A 25,077-nucleotide genomic window follows, 5' to 3' on the forward strand; every position below is an offset into this window, starting at 1 on the left:
GGCCATGGGCGTGAGGAGAGGGTGGGCTTGCTTTCAAAATAGAAAAATGTTGGCGTACAACCGTTTTAGAGTATCAATACTGGGTGATCATGACCAATTTCTACAATTTTTATGAATTTTTATATGTGAATGATTTGCGCGACGTTCTTGCGTAGATTTTTTTTGTATGAAAAACTTCAAATTTTTGTCGATAGATGCCGCTGCATGTGAACAAATTACCGGAAATATGCAAAGTTATGTAAAATTGAGGGTGTGCGATTAACGGCTCATTTCTGAATCTTTCTGCTGCTGGTACATCAGGTTTCCATTCCATTAACATTATTGGCCATGCCATTTATCTCAGCCATGAATCTCCGGCGGAAGCTTTAGGAACGTTTTAGACCCAGAAGATATTGACGAAAGGTTCAGAAAAGTAGTTCTGGTTTCACTTCCGTTCTCCGCACCATCTATTGGCAAAATTTGTACCAATTTTTTAGCACAATTCTAACTTTCCCGTGAGAACTTTTTCGCCAACCGCATTCAACTTTTCCAATTCACCAAATTTTTATGAATTTTCAAGGAAGTATAATTTTTGGAGCATACTCGATTAGGAATCTAAAATTACCCATACCCCGTGCACCAGTTCGCAATTACTTCATAATCTAATGCTCCTGTGTAAGTGAGCAATCAATATCTTGGTGTTATCTGCGTCAACTCTGGTTCTACAAAGGAAGATGACCAAATTTTGACTCTTCTTGGTGACCAAACTTGGCCAGGTCAGCAGCAGTTCATTGATTAGGACTTAAATACATTCACACTTACGGCACAACTCGCTCGGCATTAAATTGCCGGAGTTGCACTCGGCTTGAAAGAAATTCGGTGAGAAAATTAACCTACCGCAATCCAAATGGCATCTCGAGTAAAAGTTGGAATTCTATCCGGTACGTTGAAATACATTCACAATCAATGTTACTCTCCGTTGCCATCGAGAGTAAAAGTAACTTAATTGCCCCTTTCGGTGTCACTAACGTTGAAACTGCTTCCAGTTGGCAAACTTTTTTCTTGACTATTTTCATAAATAGCTATTAACATTCAATTTAAGGTATCTAATGATCATGTGCTAAAACTAATGACCCTGACGACTCGTTTGTCAATAAGTTTTTTCTTTTAAACGAGCTTTATTCAGCTAGTATCATTATCATCGCTTGGCATGATCTTCCCAGAATTGCTTTTAGTGTCCTAATACAGTGATTTCACTTTCGTGAACACTAGTGGGATAGATAGAACCGCTCACAACCCCGGACTAATGCAAAGCACCTTACTTCCGTTACGTCAAGAGGCAGAGTTGCGTCGGAAAAGTTAGCGAAGATTTATAATGATGGCTCCCTTTGCCCCCATGCTCGCAAGTATCGAATCAGTCCACCTCCTAGAGATAGGCCTGCTCACTCTACTTGTGACGTCAGTAAGTAGTCCATTTTCCCTCAGAAATATTCAGGGAAAAATTCCCTGCTTGTGCGAGTATCATTAGTAGGAGAAAAAATGATCGGGCTCAGAATTGGCGATTTCTATGCCTCGCATCCAATCACTATGCGGTATTTGTGAGCCAATCAGGAAGTTTCTCCGCCAAAATAAGAAACTAAATAGAATGCTTTGTTTCAAGATGTGGCAAACTTGCTAGGTAGTCTGACGTTTATGGCAAACGGTGCAGAGGTCTATATCGAGGTGCTGATCAGTCGCGTCGTTCTCCCCGTGAAGACAGCCATCAACTCGATGCAACGCACAAGCCATTTGACGAAAATATTTAGCTGAACCCAATATATATATTTTCTGACGAGGAATGTGTCCGGGGGGGAGCGTCCGCGACTGGAATTTTTCGAACCAAGTCACCCAAAATTAATACCTTTTTTTTTAAAAAATATTTCCCCGGGAAATTCTTACTTTCTAAACACGAGTGACCGTTCAGATAGGCTTCATTATTTCCTAACAAGATTCTGATCCTCTGAAGGATAATAGTCAAGAATCTATTTATATCGACATTTCTCAACCTCTGTGAGCCCAAGGATCAATAAAATGTGCGAAACAATTTAGACGGACTTATAACTGGAGAAGTGACCCCATTTCTCTTATAAAAAGACTACATATCAATTCAGGCATGTCTCGTATTTACTTGACATTCCTGTGTTTCTGGGCGACAGACTTCTAATCGTCCCGTTTTTTTCAACGTAGCTTATTTGAGATTTTTAGAATGAAACTTATATGAAGTAATATTTTCTTAATTATAAAGATTATACTCAATCGTGTTCAACGTATATTTGAGTTCATTGCCCATTGAGTCGATTTCCCAGCAAAGTTTTCGGTGACATTTCTGCACATTTCATACCATGCACCGCTCGGGTTCTCGAATTTTTGACAACTCTCCATGTCCCGTATTTTTCTCAACGAATATGAGCGGCTAGTCATTCCCTTCTTGACATTGGCTGCCGCAAATCGCGGTAAACATTTTCCCATCTTTAGTGCTATATTTAATTAGCAAATTCGTCATTGTTTTTTTTACTATAATTAGCGATATATCGTATTTAGGATCGAAATCACCTGTATTTTTCTTCGTGATTTAAAAAAAACCTTCATACTTTAGGTAATGTTATCCCATGAAGGTATAACATTGCTTCCGGAGCACTTGTCATTGTCGCGGACGACTGGTTGAGAAACATTGATTTATATCTAATTTACTTTAACACGGGTTCTTAACCCTTTGCTCAAATAAAAGGTCACGGACCTCATCACACATTTTTCAGTACATAGCAATTGGCTCGTTGTTTTGCAATGCTTTCTCATCAAGTTCACGAATTCCTTAAGCTGTTCAGGACCCCGAGATGTCCAGGGAACCCCTGGTTGAGAACCACTGCTCTAAAGCTAGGCGCAAATTGAGCCGCGTTCGCGACTCAACGCAGGGCAGCACTGTTTTGCCGCCAACGGAAATCCAAAAAACAGCGCAAATTGAGATACGATAAGATTCTTCGCTAATCGCATGTACACGCTTAGCAGCAGCGCCACGAGTGCCGCTGAAAGTCTAGTGGGCGCGATCGCCCAGGTCGATAAGATGCTCTCCTAAGGAACCAAAGGATGTTAGCGGGTGTCGCTAGTTCGATACCCGATTCGTCCTCGTCAAACATTCCTGACACGGGAGTACACAACAGAAACGGTGGCATGACCTCAGAAAACGATTGCTACCGCAGGGTGTCCCACACCAACCACTCGGTGAGTAGAATAAAGAGGCTAAATGTCGATCGCTGCCACACACATTCGGAATTGGCAATAAATTATAAGCTTTGGTCTAATTAGCCCTCGTGTGCAGAAAATGAGTTATGCGAAAATCATGTCTAGTTCAAGGGTGCTAAACTTTTTCAGATATGCGGTGTTCTTGCCGCTCGTGGGGCCACGAACTTGTACGTAAAGGGTGACAATGACATATTTATCGAACATTTCCTTAATTCAGGCATTCTCAATTCATAAAATTCCCCGTATTTCCAAAGAGGCTAGCTTGAATTGATCAAGAATGATTATTTTCCTAATAGTCAAATCGTACTATGATCACCATAAATGTATTGATAACACATTTCTCATTAACGTTCTTTGGTAAATAGTATTTTAACTCAATGAGACTTCTGGTCCTCTATTTTCCATCACAAGTGATTTTTCAGCAACTCTAGCGATATAACTGGCAACTTTACAAACATTTTACAATTTTTCTTTAGGCCAGGATTACAATACATAAAGGTTTGATAAAATCCCTTTTATAAAACTTGAAAATCCTTAGGTTACGTTCAAGCAAATGCAACCCGTAATTTTACTGGTTGAATTTTTCAAATTTTATAAAAGAACTTTTATCTAACTTTAATAGTGTAATCCCGGCCTCTAGCTGAAACTGACGACATTGTCTCTGACGATATACCCGTACATAGATGCCCGAATTTTTGAAGGAAATACGGTCAGCCTAAGTATTATATCGTTATATCTATTGATATTTTTCTACCGGAATAAGTTTCGCGGGCTTTTGAAGGGCTGCCGGTCGTGCACCCCCCCCCTGGTCTAGTCAATCGAAAACATTCAGCAATCTATAAACATATCTAGGGTATCTTCTAGTCTCAAACAAAAATGCTTCTACGATACTTTCTTAGTTTTGGTTTTTCTTACGTATTCGGTTCGGAATCGAGGGCAACAGGAATCAAGGTCATTGTCCGTAATCTTTCTCTCATCCATTCGTCTAGCGTCGTCCGTCCTTTCAGTTCGTTGTGACCTTGCTTTTTTCAGCTTCCGATGTTCGAACTTCTTTTTCCTCTCGCAACTCGTAGAAAGAAGAGCCCTACACTCTTTATACGAGGACCCGAACGAGCTGTTTGTTGCATCTAGGTTAATATTTCACATCCTCTCGGGGCTAAATTTTACCCTCCTGGTTTGACTGTTGCGTGCGTGCGTGCGCGCGCGCGTCTCGGACGGACATGCCGATTTTTGTTTCGTTTCGACGTGCTCGCGTTCGATGCGTTCTTTTTGCAATTTTTCTCTCTACCTTCACCTGCTGAATCCAAATTATTAAGACATTTATCCCTGACCTGATGACGGGTGGGATAAAATAATTTTTTGCGCAATTTGTTTTTTTCCCTCTGTCGCGCTCCTAAAATGCTTCCAGCTTCGAATTTTGTCCTCGATGGGGGGAATCGATACATTTTTTTAATCGAATTCTGTCTCTGAATATTGGGAAAATGATGTCCTTAAGTCTAGCAAACGTTTCCATATTAAAGTCCTTCCGTTTGATTACGGTTCCAAGAGCACGTCTGATCCAGGATGTTTCCCGTACAGTCTCCCGTAAGTCCTAATTCGGCATTTATCTCATCAACCGCTCATCGTAGAGGTGCGGTTCCAATTTAAAAATGCTCACAGGGTGATTTCTGAATACTTTGAACTTCTCACTCAAAACTGATAAATTTATTTGACCACCCTGTCTTAAACCCAATTAGAAAGCTGTTGCCTGTCCCTTGAAGCCAACCAACAAAACTTCAAGTGCAGTGTTCGCTGAGATGTTCGAATTCTAAAATCGGAAAAAAGTTGGAAGAACAGCATAAATGACGAAAAGCAGTTTCTTTCCCAGCTTTTTTTTTCAATTCAAATACCTAAGCTTGTTGCACTTAGTATTACACTGTATTTTCACTTAAAACTAGTAAGTGATTTCTGAACTTTTAGTATTTTTAAATTGGAACCACACCTCTACGGTGAATGGTTGATAAGATATAGGCCACATTAGGACTTGCGCAGCTCCAGTATACAGGGTGTCCTGCGAGTTCTGGAATTTCAGCTACATTTTCAGATTAATTAGAAAGTACTAGTGATCCAAAATAAGTTAGAGCCCGGGAAAGGGAAATGCCTGAAAAGCTTGAAAATACATATTTTCAAGTGAGTGCTGATATCAACTTCTCCGGCTCCACTTGCTATAGATTGTTGCTAAGGGCATCTCGTCAGCATTGACTCTCCTCTGAATATGTCCTTACTGCTGCAGGGCGAAGCATTGGGAAAAATAGCTTGACCACGGTCTAACAGCCCGGCAATTCATTATTCTGTTAATTCGTTTGCACATTTCTATACGGAATGGTTTGTAAAGAATTTAGTGACCTTCATTTTATGGGCATAAGACTTAATCTCACTGGCATAACTTTCTATGGGACGCAAAATTAAGAACACTTAGTCAAGGTCTTGGTATCTTCCACTGGAAGAGAAAAATAATCATAGAAATATATATTTAAAAATTAAATTTGAACAGATAAACAAAATGGAGTGTGGAAATAACTTATATTTCCACAAACAGTATTCAAATATCACCAGTTTAGAACGATCCGTCAAGTTTGGAAATTCGCAAAAATTTAACTTTGGACACCCTGTATTTTGCTGCATCGATAGCATGCTGGGCACACTTGATATAGACGATCGCTGAAAACTCTTTCGTGGTCAATATAAAATTAAAATACTATGTTATTGAAATTTATTACATATTAAAATTGGATACGTGATTAGCTTTTGAAAAGTAAAAGTATAGAACGGGACTCGAACCAGTGACCTTTTCGCCGTTAAATTCGATAAGTTTTCATATAAGGTGCCTAAAAATTCAATACGGGTTTCAATGATGAGGATGCGGTGAAATCCGGTGCTTCCTTCAACAGATAACTAATGGTTACATAACTATTAGAATTCAACTTTTTTGATCTTCCTACATTTTCCCCTTACCCTGCCTCTTTTGAGGTAACGGAAGTTGCTTTGCAACCGCCGCCCCCCCCCCCGCCCCGTACGCCTGTAACGATGAATTGTTCACCTATGAGCGAAGAACGTGTTTGCCGCTCCAAATGATGTTTCGGAAATTGGTAAAAAAGCGGGATAGGGAACAGCGATTGTGGCTTGAGGGTACTGCCGTCACTTTTGCTCAAAGATAGCAGACTATGGCAAGACCATGTGTATGCTGAACGGGACTGCAGTAGATGGCTTCCTATATGATGGCTTCCTAAGCAGTGTTTCCCAACCGGTGTGCCGCGAGATATCATGGAGATAAGACCTTAAGTGAACTAATATTTTTTTGACTTAAAATAAATTAAGTCTAATTACTCATGCGTGACAGATTTATCGGATAAATCTCCATCGGTGGCAATATCAGCAATGCGAGCTTTGGCCTGAGTTTGGTCTGGCTGTTCATGTACGGCCCCGTTCAGCACACACTATCTCTAAGGAAAGAATTCGTTTTGATTGGCTTTCTAGTTCTAATGGTCTAGGGTGCTCACCCGGCAAGCGAGAAGACGTTGGTTCGATTCCCCGCAAGGCCAATTTTCTCTTGGATTTATCTTCGCATCAGCCAGCTGCCGAAACCTTCGAAGTAATAACGAAGAGTGACACACGCACACCTTCGGATAAGCTGATAAAACCTCACTTGTCAACACTTACACATATCTTGCATTTTGCAATCTTCTTACGTTCCATCTTTTTTCCACTGAGAATTTCGACTGGGTTGTTTCACCATTTGATTTCGCAGACACTGCTGAGGAAATAATTTCACTGCTCGTGAACGATGTGTATTTAATCTTTGCGCCGACTCCACACTAAGGTAAGTTCACCAAGAGACGTTGGTGTAGCTGCTGTTTTGGCTTGCACTGAGAGGAGTATCCTAATCTAATGAAAGTAATTAATGCACTTGTGCCCTTTCTCGGCATCTGCGAACAAGCTTTCTCTGATATGGTGACAATAAAATACAAAGTAAGAAATAAACTACTCAACCGAAAATGCGCCTCGTTCACATTCCTCTATGGAATTTCTAACAAATTGGTACATGCCGGAATGGGCGTGTATGTGTTGGGAACGTAACGTGACGTTTGTTTCTGTGTAATGCTTGGCATGTGTAGTACTGCCATCTGCCAAGAAATAAACTGCAAGACCTAGAGAACAATTTACGTGTCTCGTTGCCAACTGTAAAGCCTGATTTCAAGTATGTGCTCCAAACATCAATTACAAGTTTCACTTTAATGATTAATCGAACAAAACTCTGAAGTATTTTTACTTGATGATCTTTGTTGTAGTAAACTGCATTATGTTTTCAAGGAAGGGTGCCCCAAATTTTTAAAGGGTGCCGCGGACTTCAAAAGATTGGAGAAACGCTCCTCTAAAGGAAAGAAAATATCAGATTTTTTAACGTAATATTCCAGCGCAACGGTTCTCAATGTTCGACTCGCGGAGCCCCGTTGGCGTACTTTTCATTTATTAATCAGTTACTGGCTTTTTTTTTTCACTTACAAATTTTGAAACTTGCTGTTTTTTTAATTTTTCCATTTTTCCTCGACAGGCCGCGGAACCCACATGGAGCACCGGTTGAAAGCCACTGCTCTAGCAGTGTTCCGTATCTTTTTTTGCCCATGGGACCCCCTTTGGACCATATTTTCTCATGGCCCCTTGTCATATGGTTGCCTCATCCAGGAGCAAGACCCTCCTACACTTATTGAATCAATTTTTTAGCAAATTCTTGCGGAACTTTTTATAAATTTCGGCTGAAATTCAGCGAGTTCCTGTTTTATGGATTCTATGCAGGGCTGTCTAAATCTTGGGGCATGGCCTTAAGTGCCTCATGCCCGCTCCCTCCCTGAGAAAGTGATTTTTCTGAAGACCCCCCGACTGACAACGTGCCTGCCTATCAATTTAGTTGCTTAATGTCAAATCTTTACCAGTTCTAATAATGAGCCCCCCGCTCGATGCTCCCGTATCCGGATGGGCCCATGCGTAAAGACTGCACTGGCTCTTGGCTGAGGTATGTTCTTGGTTCTCCGTAATTAGCCTTCACCTGTTATGATCCCCTTCACCTGTTACGGCTCCCCTTGATTTTTCCCTTAGCCCCCCTTAGAATATCCCAGTATCACAATGAGGACATGGGGCCCCCAGGTTGAAATACTGCTCTAGAGTACTCGCTCCTATTGCAACGGGATGGTAGATTTTTCTCGCTGATGTCGGTAGAGTTTAAGAAATTCTCCCAGCATTTCATCCAGTTATACTTTTTTCTCCTTACCCATCGGTGCCCGTCACTGACCCCTAGACTCGTGTCGCATTTCAGAAGTTTGGCGCAAAATTCGCAATCGCAGTTTGCGTAATTATACGCTGAATGTACGCATGAGTTACTTCCATTAAGACTAATAATATTTAGTGAGGGTTTCCATGGTACATATCTGAAGGTTGAATAAGATCGTTGGAGAAGGTTGTTTGCTCTGCCCTGAGGGCACTACCAATGTAGCCGAACGTATCGTTCCCACACTTTCCAACTTTCCTAAAATAGGAATCTAGAACATTCTGATGGCCAAAAATGAATCCCTTAACTCTAAATTATCTGGAATGCACATCGTGCGCTTTAACACGTCATGCAACAGCTGTACTGCGTATATATTTTCAGGGATATATTTTGTTTTGCTTGCAACTACTCCCATTACTGATAATGTCTCGGAAAAAAGAAATGCAATCCCACCATGGCGATGCACCTTGAATGTAATGAATAATTTTTTTGGTAAACATAACCAAGGTCGATGATGAGTTTTGCTGGACAGCTTCGACATACAAAAACATTTTTTTTCCCCCTTGGAGAATGATCTTAAATGAAACTAGTTTCTCTAATGGCATTGAAGATGCCAAAATATTGAAACTCGGATACAGATATAAAAAAGAAATGGATTGCTAGGGATTCATATTGTGCCTCTGGCCGTAAAGGGGGTGTGTTTAGATATATTCACTTGACGTTTCGTGTCAAGGAGACGGCGATTTTCATAGATCGGCAATGACTTCTTTTGGATTGTCATGGTGATTTTCAGTAGCAGTATATTCTGTGTGCTAGCACGACGGTTGGTTTTTGTATCCATTGAACGCCCGTAGATGGAAACTACCCTTCCTGAGAGACAGTGTAGTGACCCCGAATTCCCCTAAACTTGATAGTAAGAATGTCTGTATTTTGAAGCAGACATTCTTTTCATTAAAAACCAAAAACGCCCATAATGTTGGAAAGTTTCTAAACAGTCATGTTGTGTCCCTGGGATATTCCCAGAAAACCCTGGTGAGCATAAAGTATAACGGAGGCGTGACAGAGGACCCACGGACCTATGGGAGGGAAAAACATGTAGACTGTAACATGTAAAGAGAAGTTAATTTTGATGGATATTTTCACTGGACCATTTGAGTTAGGTACACATGTGTACCACGGGTCTTGAAAAAATCATTAAAAACCGTTAAAAATGAGGTGTACGTGTACCTCTGGAACGAAGAGGTTAAGTGAAATATGGTGGGAAGTGGTGTTTTGGTTTTTTTTTTTTTAGAATCTAGTAGAATCGCTCGTAAAATCTCCTGGTTGATGGATAACTAGCCTGGTGTACGGAGATGTGTCCTGTTTTTATAAAATTTTTGTGAGATATAAAGTTACTCGAAAATCGTGTAGAAATAGTCTTTATCAATGTTGGGGACATTGGTTAATCCTTTCACCAGCAAAGCAAATACCCACCCCCCCCCCCACCCCTCGTAAAATGCAAGGTTTTTATGAAGAGGGCAGTCTTCCGTTTGTCAGCGAGTACAAAGAGGATAGGAAAATTTCTTTCATAGAGATATAGCATCGTAAGTCTTAAATATCTGGGCTAGTCATTAGTGAGGACTTTTTTAAAAATTTGAGACATCTCGTCAATGCGGTGAAGAAGTTAATGGGAGCAAACAGAAAAATATGGTTTAACCCCTTGTGGTTCAGAAGTTTTGTTACTTTATAGTTCTTTCTGGCGCTTCCCCCCCCCCCCCAAATCCCACAATCATGATTTCAGGAAAGCCCCGAAATGTTGGCTTGTTTTATGTTGCTATTGTAGTTAGATACTAGCTTGTTTTTTTGTATAGCTCATAAGGACCTTCGTGTAATCGTAAAGGGCAGGTAGTCTTTTCTTGATATCGGTCTTCGTATTGATGTGTAGCCTTCGTCGACCCTTAGTAATTTTCCGTTTAATCATTTGAAGGGCAGTTTTTTATTCTTTCGAATTTCTGGAAATTTCTTCGGTTGATTTTATTGTTTGAGAATGCCATTGAAAGAAATGGTCGGCCCGGCTTGATCCGATATCAACGATTCTAGCACACAATGCTAGATTCGGCGAGTTATCCGATTATGGGGAACTTGGATCACCATTTTGCGACGTTAGTATAGTTTGTATATCAAACTGATGTAGAATCAATATTAATAAAGCTTCTCGAATAAATCTGATATCAAAAATGAATTATACATAATATAATTACAATTATCACAATACCTAAGATTTTCTTATTTGAAAAGCTACGCCCTCTATTGGCTCAACAGGGAACAAATATAGTTAAATGTACGTGTTGAAGACTAGATGGAGGCCAATACCTACTCTCAAATCTATCTTAGCCTGGTAACGTTTTCTATCAATTTCAAATGTTTCATTCAATAAAAACATTTTGTATAGTGGTGATGTGTGAAGAGTAGTATTCGATTTAAGCAGGGGAAGTTCCCTATTTTAATATCTTAAGGTGACAACGTGATCCTAGTCAAATAACGCAACTATCTGAGAAAAGCACTTCTCATAGGAGTATTTAATAAGAGGTAAGTGGGATGTATACTTCCAACGGCTTTAAGAAGGGTTAACTTGAGAGAACCGTGAGGTTTTAATCTTATATTCTGCTCTTACTAGCGAAACAAGTCGATCCGACCTTCGTGACCTGCGACTTATTTCAGAACCACCAGTTTGCTTTATCCAGGCATCAATGGGACTATGACATTTCGTCTGAATAAACGTATCTAATCCGTTTCGAGCTGTTTGGGGAAAGTTTCGGTGCAAATTCATTTGACTAGCAACAAAGACGAGCGTTAGGAAATGACCCATTCTCGTGACTGACCACGGGCCGATGTGGCGGTTGGCTTTTTATAAGGCTCGAGAGGCCCCTCGGCTCTTCCGCGACACGTTTCTCGACTCGTGTGCGAGCCTAGAGGTATTTTTCTTTTCTCTCGCCATCACTATCAGATTCCAGAAGGGGTTTTTTTCTTTTTGAGTTGATTTCAGACTTTTCTGCAATCTTTTCCTAAGCGGGAAGTTGTGGTGGTGATTTGGCCCTTTTTTTGTCCGCTCGTGTTCAGCCTGGTTCTGATTTTTGGCATTCCCTCTTCAATGGAACCCATCAATTATTTTAAGAGCATTCCCCTCTTTCATCGCGGTATTTTTTTGTTCCAGTTGAACAGGTTTTTACATTGATGAAAAGCTTTTTCTTTCACTCGATGTGAGAATCTTCGAAGTTTTGAAGGTGGAGTTTTTTTCGTTTCACTTTCTGTGACAAGAGTTGCATAATGAAGAACTATGGACTAAAAAATCCTTTGGCTGGCCTCGTTTTTCTCCCCAGTTGCTGCACGTGTCGCTGGAACTTTACGTCGAACGTTTTCCTTGAGCTGATGTAATTCTCATGGTCAGTTTTATTTAACGAAAGTGAAACATCTAAATGGATTTGAATATCCATTTTTGAAAATATCTTCGATTACTGCCTTTTCGTTCCCATAATCAAGATTAAAGGGTCCTGCCGCTATAAGCAGCTCAAATAGAATTATTACAAGTGGTTCTTTTCCCAGTCTGGGTTTGTCTGTAGTCTGTGTGCATCTATCAAGAACTTGAATTCCTAAAAATTTTCTGAAGGCGGTTAAATAACTGTTTTGGGGTAAGCTATTACCCCCAAATAGCTTGTGTAGGGTAGCCTAAACCTTCAGCGGAGACCGGCATAGTTTCTTTATATGTCGCCATCTGGGAGATAACGTCGTTAAGAGCTATCGGCCTATCCATGCTCAGTCCCGTTCAGCGTTCAAACATATGATCTATAAGGAAAGAATGTCCTCAGTTGTAGAGCCGGACAGTGAGTTCGGTGACTTGATTCCTCAGAGATGAGAATTTTCTTTCCGAACTTAATCTTCATCTCCACTGGGTTATCCACGCTTTCGTGCGTAATCAAATTTTACAAGGCTTCAGCTACTAGGGACTCCCACCTAAAATGAACATTGGTCATGGTCAGCCTAGGTATCGGTAGCGTATTTCTTTGGTGAAATACGGAAAAATCAATCCTAAATACGGGATAATGCTAAATCTCGTCGAAAAGGTGTCAAAGATAAGCGAATTTTCAAATTGTTGAAAGCTGCCAATGGCGGAGGAATGAAGCATCGCAGATATGAAGTCTAATGAATATACTACGAAAAATTGAGTAGGCGGCACTAAAAATATAGGAAATAACGGGACATTGTTTATAAAAATGTGAATACCCAAAATTTCGGGAATTACGGGGCATATGGTCACTCCTCATACCTAGTAGGGTATCTGGAATTTTGAACCCACTTGACTTTCCTACTTTGCTGAATTTAAATGATTTCTTCATTGAAATTCTGATTTTGATGCGGTTTCGTTTTCACGAGTTTAGTCTGCAAGTTTTGAGGGGGAAAATTTTTTTTCGAGTTGTGAAAGATATATGGTCCAAGGTCGTGATTCTTGTGGTGGGCCCCATATATTTGACCAGAGGCTACGAACTCTCAACGCTGCTAAATATCTCCAAGTGAAGGTAAAATAAATTATTGCTATTAGTTTTCCAAATTTGGTGGAGACACATCAGGAGATTTCGTAAGTGATTTAAAGACCTTATGAACATCTAATATTCACTGATAATCGAATATCTGAATATTGCAATCAGAAACTTTGAATTTTCAGTTGGCATCAGGGACAGGCCAACTTTTCTAATTGTTTTTGGGCCCACCGAGACTATATAAAAGGTTATGGAAATAAAAATATGGAGTGATATCTCAGTACATGTTATTTACGTATTTTTTCTAATTAGAAGTACAATCAACAGTTCATTAACCCTAACACAAATTTCGAGGGCAATGGTCATCCCCTTGTGTGCACATGACGGTTAAAAATATTATGTCCCCTCTCATATTCACTTATTAAAATTCGATTTTTCCCACATGTAGTGTGTGTGTGTGTACTCAATAAACAAAAGCAGTTTTGATACAAAATTCAAAAGGAATTGTACCAAAATTACTTGACACATGTCTTAAAACTGTCCATCGGTTTGCTATCCAGATATTTGCCCTCATCTAGGTGTAGATAGTCAATTCGGACACCGGAATAAAATTTTTTAATTGTGTAGTGATGACACATTTGTCACTGTCCAGAATTCTCAGGAAAGATCGCCTCCAGCAATGGAATCTAAAGTACTTCGGACAACTTAACGTGCGTTCAGTTTCAATCTAGAAAACACCTTCGAAGAAACGTGTTTTTGATCTGCATTGACAGTTTCAATAACGATTATTGCAGTGACAATTTGTTCGCATGATCCACATCCTTAGCGTGTGTTCGTACACGTTTCTTCTTGAGTCACGTGTACGAGCACGAGTGTGCGATTTTCCAGAATCTCTTATTTCACCATATTCTTGAACCATCTTGTGTCTCGTGCATTTTCTACCGAAGATAATTGATGGCCTTTATTTTCCTTCAATCCTATCATTCTCGTGCATGAGAAAGTAAACCTTTTCTTTCACTTCACAGCGCTGTCGGAAGTAAAACAAATCCGACCCATATTTTAACTGGTCCTTAATGACCAACCAATTCTCCCCTCTGGAAGTAAATGGAATAAACACAGAATCCCGAACCCCCTGAGGTCGTGTTACGGATCCCACAAAAAAAACACTTCCGTCAACAGACAAACAAGTGAGGATACTTGATGCTGGTCTGGTCAGGTTCTTGTTTCGACTGGTATTTGGCAGCATCTACATACTTACCCACTTTCGTACATTTAGGGTAGTGGGGAGAAGAGAAATCAAAACCCTAAAACTACAGTCAAAGCTGATCCTTGCTAGATTCTGTTTCTGCCACAATTTCATTGTGGAAGGTAACAAGGAAAGGGTTGCCTCCGACTCTATGATATTGGCAAGAAAAAAAAATTATTGTTCGGATTTTTTTTTTCCACTCCGGTAACTGGAATTAGTGATGGAATCCATTTTTGGAAACTCCACCGATACGAATATAGAATTTGAATTTCCGGATGAGATGTGGCTCCTCGGAAAAGCAGGTTTGGCTTTACTCTTAATTTCGGGACAATGTCTCATTTAACAATTCATTTTAATAATTAATTTGAATTTTTATCTTAGAGTATCCATATTAGCATATAGATTCTATACGCTAATATGGATATTCTTGCATTATAGATAAAGCCAAGTTTCGTTTATGGGTGTACTTTTGAATTGTGCTGTAAATTTAGCCATTCTGCTACAAAGCTCTTGCCTCTGGAATGCTAGGTCCTTAAAGTCCCCTTCAAACTGGTTTAAGGGAGTAACGATAAAATGCGCTTAAAAGAAGTGATGGGAGGACAATTTTTTTGTGTGAATGCTTTGTCATACTATACAACATTGTTGTGGTAAGAATAATTGTTTCAAAGAAGCTTAGAAAATAGGAGCGATTTTTTTCTTTTAAAAACTTCAATTTGGAGTAAACCTGAAGAGAGCAGATGTTGCTTCACTGGTCTATAAGGAATTTTGGCGATTTCCAACTTTTTGAAACCATGTACGGTGAAATTCAAAGTTTAATCCCGCCAATGTCTAACAAAGGTACAAATAGGTGACTTCATTTTGTGGGGATTTTTTTCAGATTTAAGGTAACTATAGAATTATCAATACTAGTGTTTGAAGCTTCTGTTCTCGATGTCCCACTATAAAGTAAAAGTTGTTTCTGGACCATAATTTTTCCATAAAACTATTCTAATTTCTTTATTTCAATGGCATTCAATTTCTCGTAACATTATATAAAATTATTTATTGCTTTGGTTTCATCGCCACACATATTCAGATGTTTTGTGAAGGCACTCATTATCGAACTGAACTTGCAACGTTGGACCTTCTCAAGCGGTCCGAATGAGTTCGTGGGTATGCGAACGAACTTTGTGGTTTTTCTTTCCTCTGGGTCCATTTAAAAACTGGTAGCTCGATTCGAACTGCTCAAAGACGATAAGTTCGACATTCGTAAGACCGCACAAATTACTGTTACAGCATATATGCGTACGTCTCCGTTCGATAGTGCGCATGTACCGTAATATCACTCCCGAAAAACTTTCTGCATAAATTGAAATTTTTAGAATTTTGAGTATCAATAAAATCTCGTAATTCAAGTTTATTTACAGATTAGTAGTCAAATTTTATCTTGAAGTGCGATGGATTCTACCTGATCTAAAAATATTCTTTGAAATCTTCCATCACTTTACCTATTATTGTGTCTGAAATTAGTTAGAAATCCAAAATTAACAAATCTGAGCATTCCTATAACCTTTAGTGAAGACTTTTATCACATAATGATTATCCTTATTCGGGGATCAGTTGATAGAAATTTCTAGAGACCGTTTCTTCCGATGGCTGAATGCTTCATTGAAGAAACCAATTCTGTTCCGCTAACGGTTTCTTACAATCGGAAACTTTATGTACTTACCTAAATGCATCAATGAGTTCATCTTGAAGTGAATCGGCATCGTACCGTGACGTGTTCGGGTCAAAGGAACAGGTTGTTACATTGAAACAAACAAGGCTCCATATTCTTTGTTCTAATGGATAGCTTTAATGTTTGTTAATGGACTCGAATTCAGTAGTTTCTCACAAGCTTTTTTTTTTCTGCCAAATAAACTAATATGGGAAAAGTAAGCTTTGATATTCTCGTATATTTTAGCTACCGATGTTTTATGCCATTTGCACTTTCCGAGCAGTTCCGTGCTAGTTTCCATCTTAATGCTTTTTATTAGTACAGTGGAACCTCTGACACTTTGAAAATCGTAAAACGGGGCTGGAATGTATTTCACTTCATTAAACATTCTCTGAGGAACGAATTTTAGTTCCATGGCTATCCATTATCGAGGACGATAGCAGATATCAACGGATATTGGCATCGCTGTAACACGTTATATAAATTCTACGTTATTTATATAACATTTTTCAAGACGTCATTCTCGTGTTGGTGACGTAGCTGATCCTTATCAAGAGGTGTCAACTACCCCAATAAAAACTGATTGTCGTGGGTGGTTTAAATTATATCTGGTTGTAAAACATCAATGAAATTCAGTTACGCTAATTTATAAGAAAATGGAATTCGAAATTCATGGTATCTTAGCTCATTAGATCCCTTGGTTTTCCCCCATGTATAATTGTTTTAGTTCGTATGACTCGTAGGCTGGTTTATTGAAAAAGAATGTTAGACTTCGAGGTTCCGAGCTGAAAATCAGTTGGGCAAGGGTCTTTGAACTGGTATTGTAGAATTTTTTTTTTTGTCAAGTACCGACACTGATCCGAGGAAAGCGATCTCCCCTGAACACCCAAAAATCGGTTCGGTTACGTAAAACGGGACATGGCGATGTGTAACGGTGAAAATGTTCACCCAGGATAAGCATCAGGACAAGTGTCGCAATTCCCCCTTTCATTCAAAGTCCCCTTCAGTTATTTACGTGGCAGTTGAGTTTGCTTGCTTTCCACTATTCGTTGAAACTGTTTATATGGCAGATATTATTAGATTTCTCAAACCCCGAACCCAGCCTCCGAATATCACAGGGATTTCGTACTGGTTGGGATAGTGTAATTTGAATTGCTTTTAGCGCAGCACTCAATTAAATCGAGACTCAAATCGTAAGCCAAACGATACGCCTTTAGGACTACACCCACGTGATGACTAATCCACGGTCTTGAAACTATTCAATACTAGACTCCGATTCCCCCGGTTTTGAATTTAATCGTGAATAGAAAATAATTATGCATAGGTCGTCTTCAGGTCACGGTGAAACTAGTTCTCATTGGCTGCAAGAAATTTCTCCAAGTTGTACGAATTCTACCTTTTTTACTTTAATGGAAAAAAAAAGTTAAGAGTGTTTACTTCCGCATATCTTGTAACGTTTGATCAAGTGGAGAATTGAAGCTTGTTCCTTACCTAAAGTGAAGACTACTTCGCAAGCAAGAAACCTACTGTCACTTGACCCATTTTGCCTACGTTTTTTTTTTTTTATTATAACAAATATTGATATTGGTTGAACCATGCCGAATAACGGAAATGGGACTAGTTGGTAACAGGTTTCTTTCAGTCATCACTTGGAAATAATGCAGCTTGTTTGTGTCATTGACATTAATGTCACTTATAATACGTGGGAATTGAGTTGTAGAAGATGTGTTAATCGGAAATTTGCGGTCCGGCGTGGTCAATACATAGGCGGAAATAGACTTGGAAGTCTGGGGGGGGGGGACAAGGTCATTATTGCTGGGGCACGATGTCAATTCATATATACACATTAAATCTCTCCACTTTTGACGCCCCCCATATCTGCGCCCATGGGTTAATACGCGTCTGGGAAGTAGACTCGCTTCCACATTCTCTAACTCCCTTAACGAGTGACGCGAACGTCCATTTTTGATTAAAGACGTAAAGTAGTGTTAGCAATTCAGCGCTCGTCATAGTTTGAAACGAGACTGGTGATCATAAAGGTCGCAAAGTCTTCCATGCCGCAAAGGAGCCTCCCTCTAACAGCTTGGTTGGTTTGCTTGTCACATTCTTTGAACCGATGAAGATATTCGTAAGACTATTCTTGTTTAATAGCGATTAGTATCGAATGTGACAATTTCCGAAACGGTACCGCGGTATAAATACTTCATTTAAGGCACTAGTCTTGTTTTAGACATCCAGGAAAAGCTTCAGACTTCAGTTATCAAAGTTTCTACAACAGATCAAAGTTTTTTTCGAAGCTGAAATCAAAATTCGTAAATGCTGTTTTCTCGGCTAGCTCGACAGGCTGTTTGACTAAGGCTATAATTTAAATTCTTTCTGATGAACGACATCTCCCCGTACCTCGCAATATATGCCTAAAGCTTATATCGCTGCTTATACAAACCGAAATGGAAGGCGTGTAGAATGCAGGTAGCTTGCACTAGTCTTCAGCTATGCTCGGTGTTGCTTTGTCCTTGTACTCTGTTGTCTTTCGTACACATCACCCGTGCTTGACATAAAGAAAAACTCTTGTGGAAGCATACTTGTACCGTATGGTGTCTAGAGGAAAATTGCGCATGCTAAGCTTGTCAAAATTGCAGTTGTGTAGCTGTCTTAATCCTTTAAGTGGCACAGAAATCGCTATTTCCCCCCTATTAAATGTCATTCTCAGTTTATGAAATATACTTCAGATTTTCAGTAAGTACAATGTAATTGGGGTATACTACTTTGCCACACCAACTCCGGTCATATCGCCTAAAAACATTTTTATTTCTTCTAAACTCATCCCTGCATAAATATTATCTATACTCTGAATTTGAATTCTTTCTATAGTGTGCCATGGTAGAAATCTATTACCGGTTTGCTACAGCACTCTCGTGGAGGTAGAGGCAATGCAAGGCCATTCATCAATGTTATCAATTAGGAGCTTGGTCTTTAGTTCTCATTGTAATTAGTAAAAAAATCTCCCTTCAGAGAAGCATCAATTACAGCTTTGCTTTTAATTTTTAATTAAATTTTTTTTCTTTTTTGGTGTCAAATGTCTTTTTCCGTTCCTTCATGCATTTAATTCGATTTCTCGTCCGCTAATGAAATTTGCAAGAAAAGCACTTCCTACTAACGGAGTGCAAATAGGGTCAAACCTCGGCACGAGATCACTTGGGTACGCGCGAGATCCACAGTGAAAGAAACCTGTTCCCCCTCGTGGAAGATGACCCAGAATGTCTTTCCGTTCGGTTACTTTTTTCTGAGGAAATATAAATTCTTTTCTCTCTGACCAGTAGGTTTCATGGAACTCGTACGAGATGTGACTGATTTTTCGTACCGGCTTAGTGAAAGTATATAAACACCGAACCCCATTCAAACGACATGTTAATGATTATACAAGTATTAATGAAATTCAATATAGCGCATATATTCAAATAACAAATCGTTCTTACATGCAGTAATTACAAATATAGTCCAGCTGACTGTCTTGCTGCCGGCGAAAGTGTGTACGTAATCACTTCCTGCCGGAACATAAGCTGCGGTGGATATTGTTCGGTGAGGGGTCACTTCCATTGGGAAATTTTTCCTTGAACGGAGGGGGGGGGGGATGCATGTGAAGGCTTTTGTATGACCATCTGTCAACTGATTGAGTTTCCTCTCGGTAGAGAATCGTGGTTTTCTAATCAGGAAAGCTTAGACTATGAAAAGTTTCCAAATCAACCAATGATGAATCGCAGCCCTGAATATCGCCGTAAAGGCAATCTGTTATGTTATCCATCTTTTTACTGAGGTGCGATGGACGTGACCTGAATATTCATCCCCTCGGTGAGGTTAGCTATCTGCCGGGGAATATGCATTACCCGTAGGCATCTGTTGCAGTTTCCCGAGGTGATGGTCAAAATCTATCATATAGGTGCTAAAATGGGGCCTCAGTAGGTGACTTTTTCCTCAATTCGATTTGCCAAACTTACTCGAAATGCTGTTTTGATCATTTTTGCGGTACTGCGGTCATTTTCTGCATTCGAGGCTTATTTAAGCCGGGATCCACAGTTCGTTGTTGCAAACCGCTGCAGCGTTCGACGGCTTTGCTTAATTATTTTTACGTATTTCGCAAAAAAATTGTATCAACCCCTGGGGGGAGGGGGCGGTGATGACACTTGCGGTAGCAATTTTTTTCCATGGTCATGTTTGTCACCGTTTGTGCGCCCCCCACAGTCAGAAAAGGTGCGACTGTCTAACTTCAAGTCACTAATTTTTGAACGAAAGCTATTCAGTGTAATTTTCCACTGAAGACAATTTCAAGAGCTTTGTGCACGAGTCAGCTTGGACATTCAATCTATGAGCTAAAGTATGACTTAGCTATATAGCCAATCGCTGATTTTTAGATAGACGTGCCTTCCTATCTTTTTGAACAAAAAGCTAGTTTCGTCACTTAAGTGACGTCTAATCCACTTGCTAGCAGTAATCGTCTATAGTGATTTTAAAGATGGTAGATGAGTCTTTCTAGTGTTTCCAAGAGCCCTAGCTGTTCCTATCCTGCTTTTTGTTAATATGTCCGAAACCATTTTGGAGGGAATCCTGTTTTAATTCATATAAAGGAGAACGGACTCGTCATCCGTCTAGGTAAGGCACCTGGAATATACCGAGCGGACTCGTACCCTCCATCATTGAACAAATCAGATATTTGTGCATTGGGCAGTTTCTTGGATTGACACCTTTTTTATAAACACCATCTTTTGAACAGAAAGTTTGTTATGATACTTCAGAAGTAACGTCTAATCATTAGAAACTTCATAACACCTATCAGCAGCGATAATATTGATGTCACAAATATAATGGACGAGCCCGCCTAGATTTCCAGGAGCTCTATTTAATAAGTGTCTTAATAATCACTAGTCTTGAGGTACTTCATGTGCATATCACTTTCCGTGAAATTTCAGTAATGTTTGTTATGTAAAGTTCACTATACACACATACATTCCAGCATGCACCAATTCGTTAGCAGTTCCACAGAGGAATATACACGCGGTGCATGTCTCTGGTTTAGAGGTCTTGAGGTACTGTATTTCAAAGATTTTTCCCCTTCAGAGGCGAATAGAAATACCGAAGACTTTCATGGTTTATCATTGGAATGATTGGTCTTTATTTTCAATGCTTTTCGTTTTGATTCTCCCATTCGTGCAGTTATATTCTTGATAATTTACTTCCTTACGAGGAAAAATCCCTCTACACTTCATGTCTTTTTATATATTCGGTAACACCTGTCTATAACCAGTCAATGTGACGCAAGTGGAGTTCTCGGATCGCCATCCATGACGTATTTCAAAGTCACGGGCATGCTTATTCTATTAAAAGTAGACTTTTTCAAATATAGCCTATTCCATGCCCTTCAGTAAACGAAATAATTTTTGATTGTGACTAAATAGGTTTTTTAACGACTTCCCAGATGAGAAGCATCGTATGTAATAAGCAGAATGGAGCATCTTCTCTGCACTTGATTTATCTTTGCTCGGTCGTATGTTACGCGCATCTCCTTGAGAAATAAACCAGTATGTAGCTCTAAATTCTTTTGGAATTACCAATGTTTTTATCTACACGTATTTTATGAACCTTGAAACCCTTGCCTATTAGAACTCCTAGCACGTAATTGGGCATAGCGGGATGAGATTATGAATGTCGCATTTAGATATTGCATACATGACAATCATTGAATTTAACTTCTATGAATTTTTCAGACTCTCGAGTTCAGAACTGGCTGTTCATGAAGAGCCCCGTACAGACAATCAGCATATGCCTCTCCTACGTGATGTTCGTCAAAGTGATCGGTCCAAGGATCATGAAGAACAGGGACCCTCTTAACATCAGATTGCTGATGATTATATACAACTTCGCTATGGTCATCATTAGCATATATATCTTCGTCAAGGTGAATTTTCTATTTTTGATTCGTCCTTGACCCATCAAAACACATTCGTCATAACGGATAACTGAATGAATTCTTAATCATAAATGTAATTTCATTTTTTTTCTCGATCGAGTGCTACCGTAAGTCCTTGGACTCCCTGCGGACATACTCGTATACCCATATACATACAAGGTCTTTTAGATTCATGTGCGTTTAATGAAAATGTAATTGAGGTTTTTCTCGTCTTGATTACGCAGAAATGTCTTGAGGTTGAGTTGATTACAACACCGTTTGATGTATACAGGGTGTTTCGCGAAAGGTATACAAGGCAAAAAAAGTTGCAGTAAATTAACGCCTGTGATTGTAAGTTTTTTCGGTATATTTGGACAGACTATATCGCATACATAGAATTTCCAAGTCCGTAGCGATGGGGAGGGAGACGACTTGAGAAAACTCACGAAATTTCTGACTACGGGTCCGATATCTATCGGCAAATTTGAATCTCTTCGAAGTTTCATTATTTTGTGGAATTTTTTGCACTTTTACGCATTAAAATTTAGTCACTGACACGGCAATCCCGGTTCATTACCCCGTAAGAATTTTTCCCTGGTGCAGGACCTGTCAATAGCTACTGATGCCAATCGTTGAAGGAACGTCGAATCGATATTCAAACTCCCTACGGCCCCACAGCCCAAGAAACTTATTGAACCAGTGTTACACGAAAATCTAATCGGACATTAAATTAAGTGGGGTTAATTTTATTGACAATCTTTTTGATTGGAGGTTTGGTTACTGCCCCTTCTTCCAAACAAGCCTGCCACTTCTCGCTTAAAGTTTACTTTTACTGATGTGTCACTATCAAAGTTCTTTTCTTGCAGATTTTAAACAATTTCTTCTAAACACCCTTCTCTGAAACACTCCGGACGTATACGATAAATGACACCATACATCCAATAGGAGTCCAATAATCCTTCTAGCGCAAATCATTGGCTTCCCCGAGAAGGAAGAAAAAAAATCAGATTCTATCAAATGGTTTTTCCAATGAAAATACCTTCTCACACGCAGACAGTTGGACAGGAACTTTTAATCCCATGGCAATGCTTCTGCTAACCTCTCCCTTCCACTGTTTTCGTCTGTGAAGGAATAGCTGTGTAAGGAAGATCCAAGGGAACGCGACTGCCCTTGGGTGAAACGTAAAACATTTTACTTACGTGTGGAGGAAGGGGGGGGGGGCAATATTCTAGGTAATGGATTGCAAAAATCTGTCCAGCTTACGTGAAACTTTTAACTAAACGTTTTTAATGTGCCTCCACCTGTAGAACCTTGTCGCAGTATCGGGTGAAAGTGCCTAAAGCGCCATGCTGAAATTCCGATAACAAGAAACCTGTAGTTTTGTTGCCATTCGATTCAGAAATTTTACCCTGGAAATTTTTGTCTTTATTTAGTCACAGCGTCAAATTATTGGAGTTGCAACCAAGAGGACAGTTCCATACTCGGTTTTAACCCTAGATAACTAAACTTAGACTACCTAATAGTGTTACTCAGTAACTAATCTATTAGACGAATGTTTAGCTATATATCTAGGGTCAAAGATTATTGAACATTGGGTCATTAATAATTGTAGTCAGTCACAGAAAATTCTGGGGGTGCCAAAATCGCTTTGCATTTTAGTAATGCGGCTAATCTACCATTTCCGTTAGTCAAATTATTTTTCAATTCTCGTACCGCATAGATCTACAGATAATGTATCAACAGTGAATGACTGATATTTTTCAACGTTGTGTTTGTCTGAAAATCGTAGTTTCGGTAGTTATCAATCGTTTATTTCATTGTGAAAATTTACTTTCAATATTCAAATTTAAAAGGTAGATGGTAGCATTAATACTCTTAGGCGCTTTTTCCCAATCGCATAGGAAATGACCCTGTGTAACTACCCTTCCACATTCTCACTTCAAGACTCATTCGGTTCTTGACTCGCGTACCATTCTGCATATGGGCTGATCATATGACCTGTATTTTACGGGACAGTTTTCTAATTACTGCTTTTGAAAGTGCTGCTTTAAAACCATTTTATCAAATTCATTTGCAATTCAGTAGCATAAAGTTAGTATCGAATCCCAAGTAAATTACTGAACTTTCTGGGAAGCATGAGCCTTCAGCTTTAGGAGCCATCTCTGCCGCTGTAGTTGAGGGGTTATAGAGCCGTCTTGAAGCATGGGGCCCACCCGAGCCCTTCCCGGGGCTTCGAGTGCGCGCGACCTGATAATGAGATCTGGTTGAGAATTTAGATTAAGCACGTGAATTTGTAGGCAGGCATTTCTAGTCAGATTGGGGCGAGGAAGGGGGCATCAGATAAATCAATTTTCCCGGGGCCCATGATTTTCTTAAGACTGCCCTGGGTCATAGTGATAAACTCTCATCGCGAGTACCCTGGTTAGAACTCTACCGGCGCCACGGTGATCGGCTGAAGTTTGTTTTCTGTAGTTCCTCAACTTCGGCGCAAATGCGCACCGATCTCCCTATTAAAAAATCTCGTAACAGACCAACAGGCGTACAAATATTCAATCATTACACCACTAACAATTATAATAGATTATAATAGAAAAATAGGTGGCAGTCCTGGAAGCCAGACAACACTAGATACGCACTCAAACTGTTAGGTATATCCACTTTGGAGCCCAGCTTCGTATCAGTCTGAAACAAAGATCTCTAACTGGATCACTCCAGTGGCCGAGTATTGACCACTGGTGGCTCCTGGAATTCAGGAGCTGCCTTCGATCATTAAGGTTATTAAAGTTTTGCACAGAGGCAGATGCCAAAGTCCCGTTACCTTGCCTAGATTTGGGTCGACCACATTTCAATAAGACTGAACACATCAAGTAAATTTTTTTACCGAAGAATTGACAATTTACAACAAGTAGTACGACCAAATTAAATTCATTTGCTCTTTTCTGGAAACTTTAGTCTGCCGGGCATCTAAACAAGCCTAAAAAATCAACCGGGACGTTAAGCCCACAGAGTAATAATACTATAGAGTGCGCGCGAGGGGTTACAATGTGAAGCAAAGATCCGGAGTCACGTGACTCCAGTCGAAAGGCTGGTCAGGGAATCTCGCTGGCAATGCTTTCCTTA

The 25,077-nt window shown here is 39.7% G+C and overlaps 1 protein-coding gene across 1 annotated transcript in view; it reads left to right on the top strand.

Moving 5' to 3' along the window:
• The window catches only part of LOC149084140 (very long chain fatty acid elongase AAEL008004-like), a 48,655-nt gene that overhangs the window by 15,916 nt on the left and 7,662 nt on the right, over positions 1 to 25,077 (top strand). The window contains exon 2 of the mRNA XM_089234486.1: positions 21,776 to 21,966. Within this exon, the coding sequence (XP_089090612.1) occupies positions 21,776 to 21,966 (191 nt within the window). The remainder of the gene's footprint in view (positions 1 to 21,775; positions 21,967 to 25,077) is intronic.

This window comes from Pholcus phalangioides, unplaced genomic scaffold (genome assembly GCF_987345545.1).
Source record: "Pholcus phalangioides strain wild (caught in Gottingen) unplaced genomic scaffold, Ppha-v1.0 ptg000008l_1, whole genome shotgun sequence".
Classification (NCBI taxonomy): domain Eukaryota; kingdom Metazoa; phylum Arthropoda; class Arachnida; order Araneae; family Pholcidae; genus Pholcus; species Pholcus phalangioides.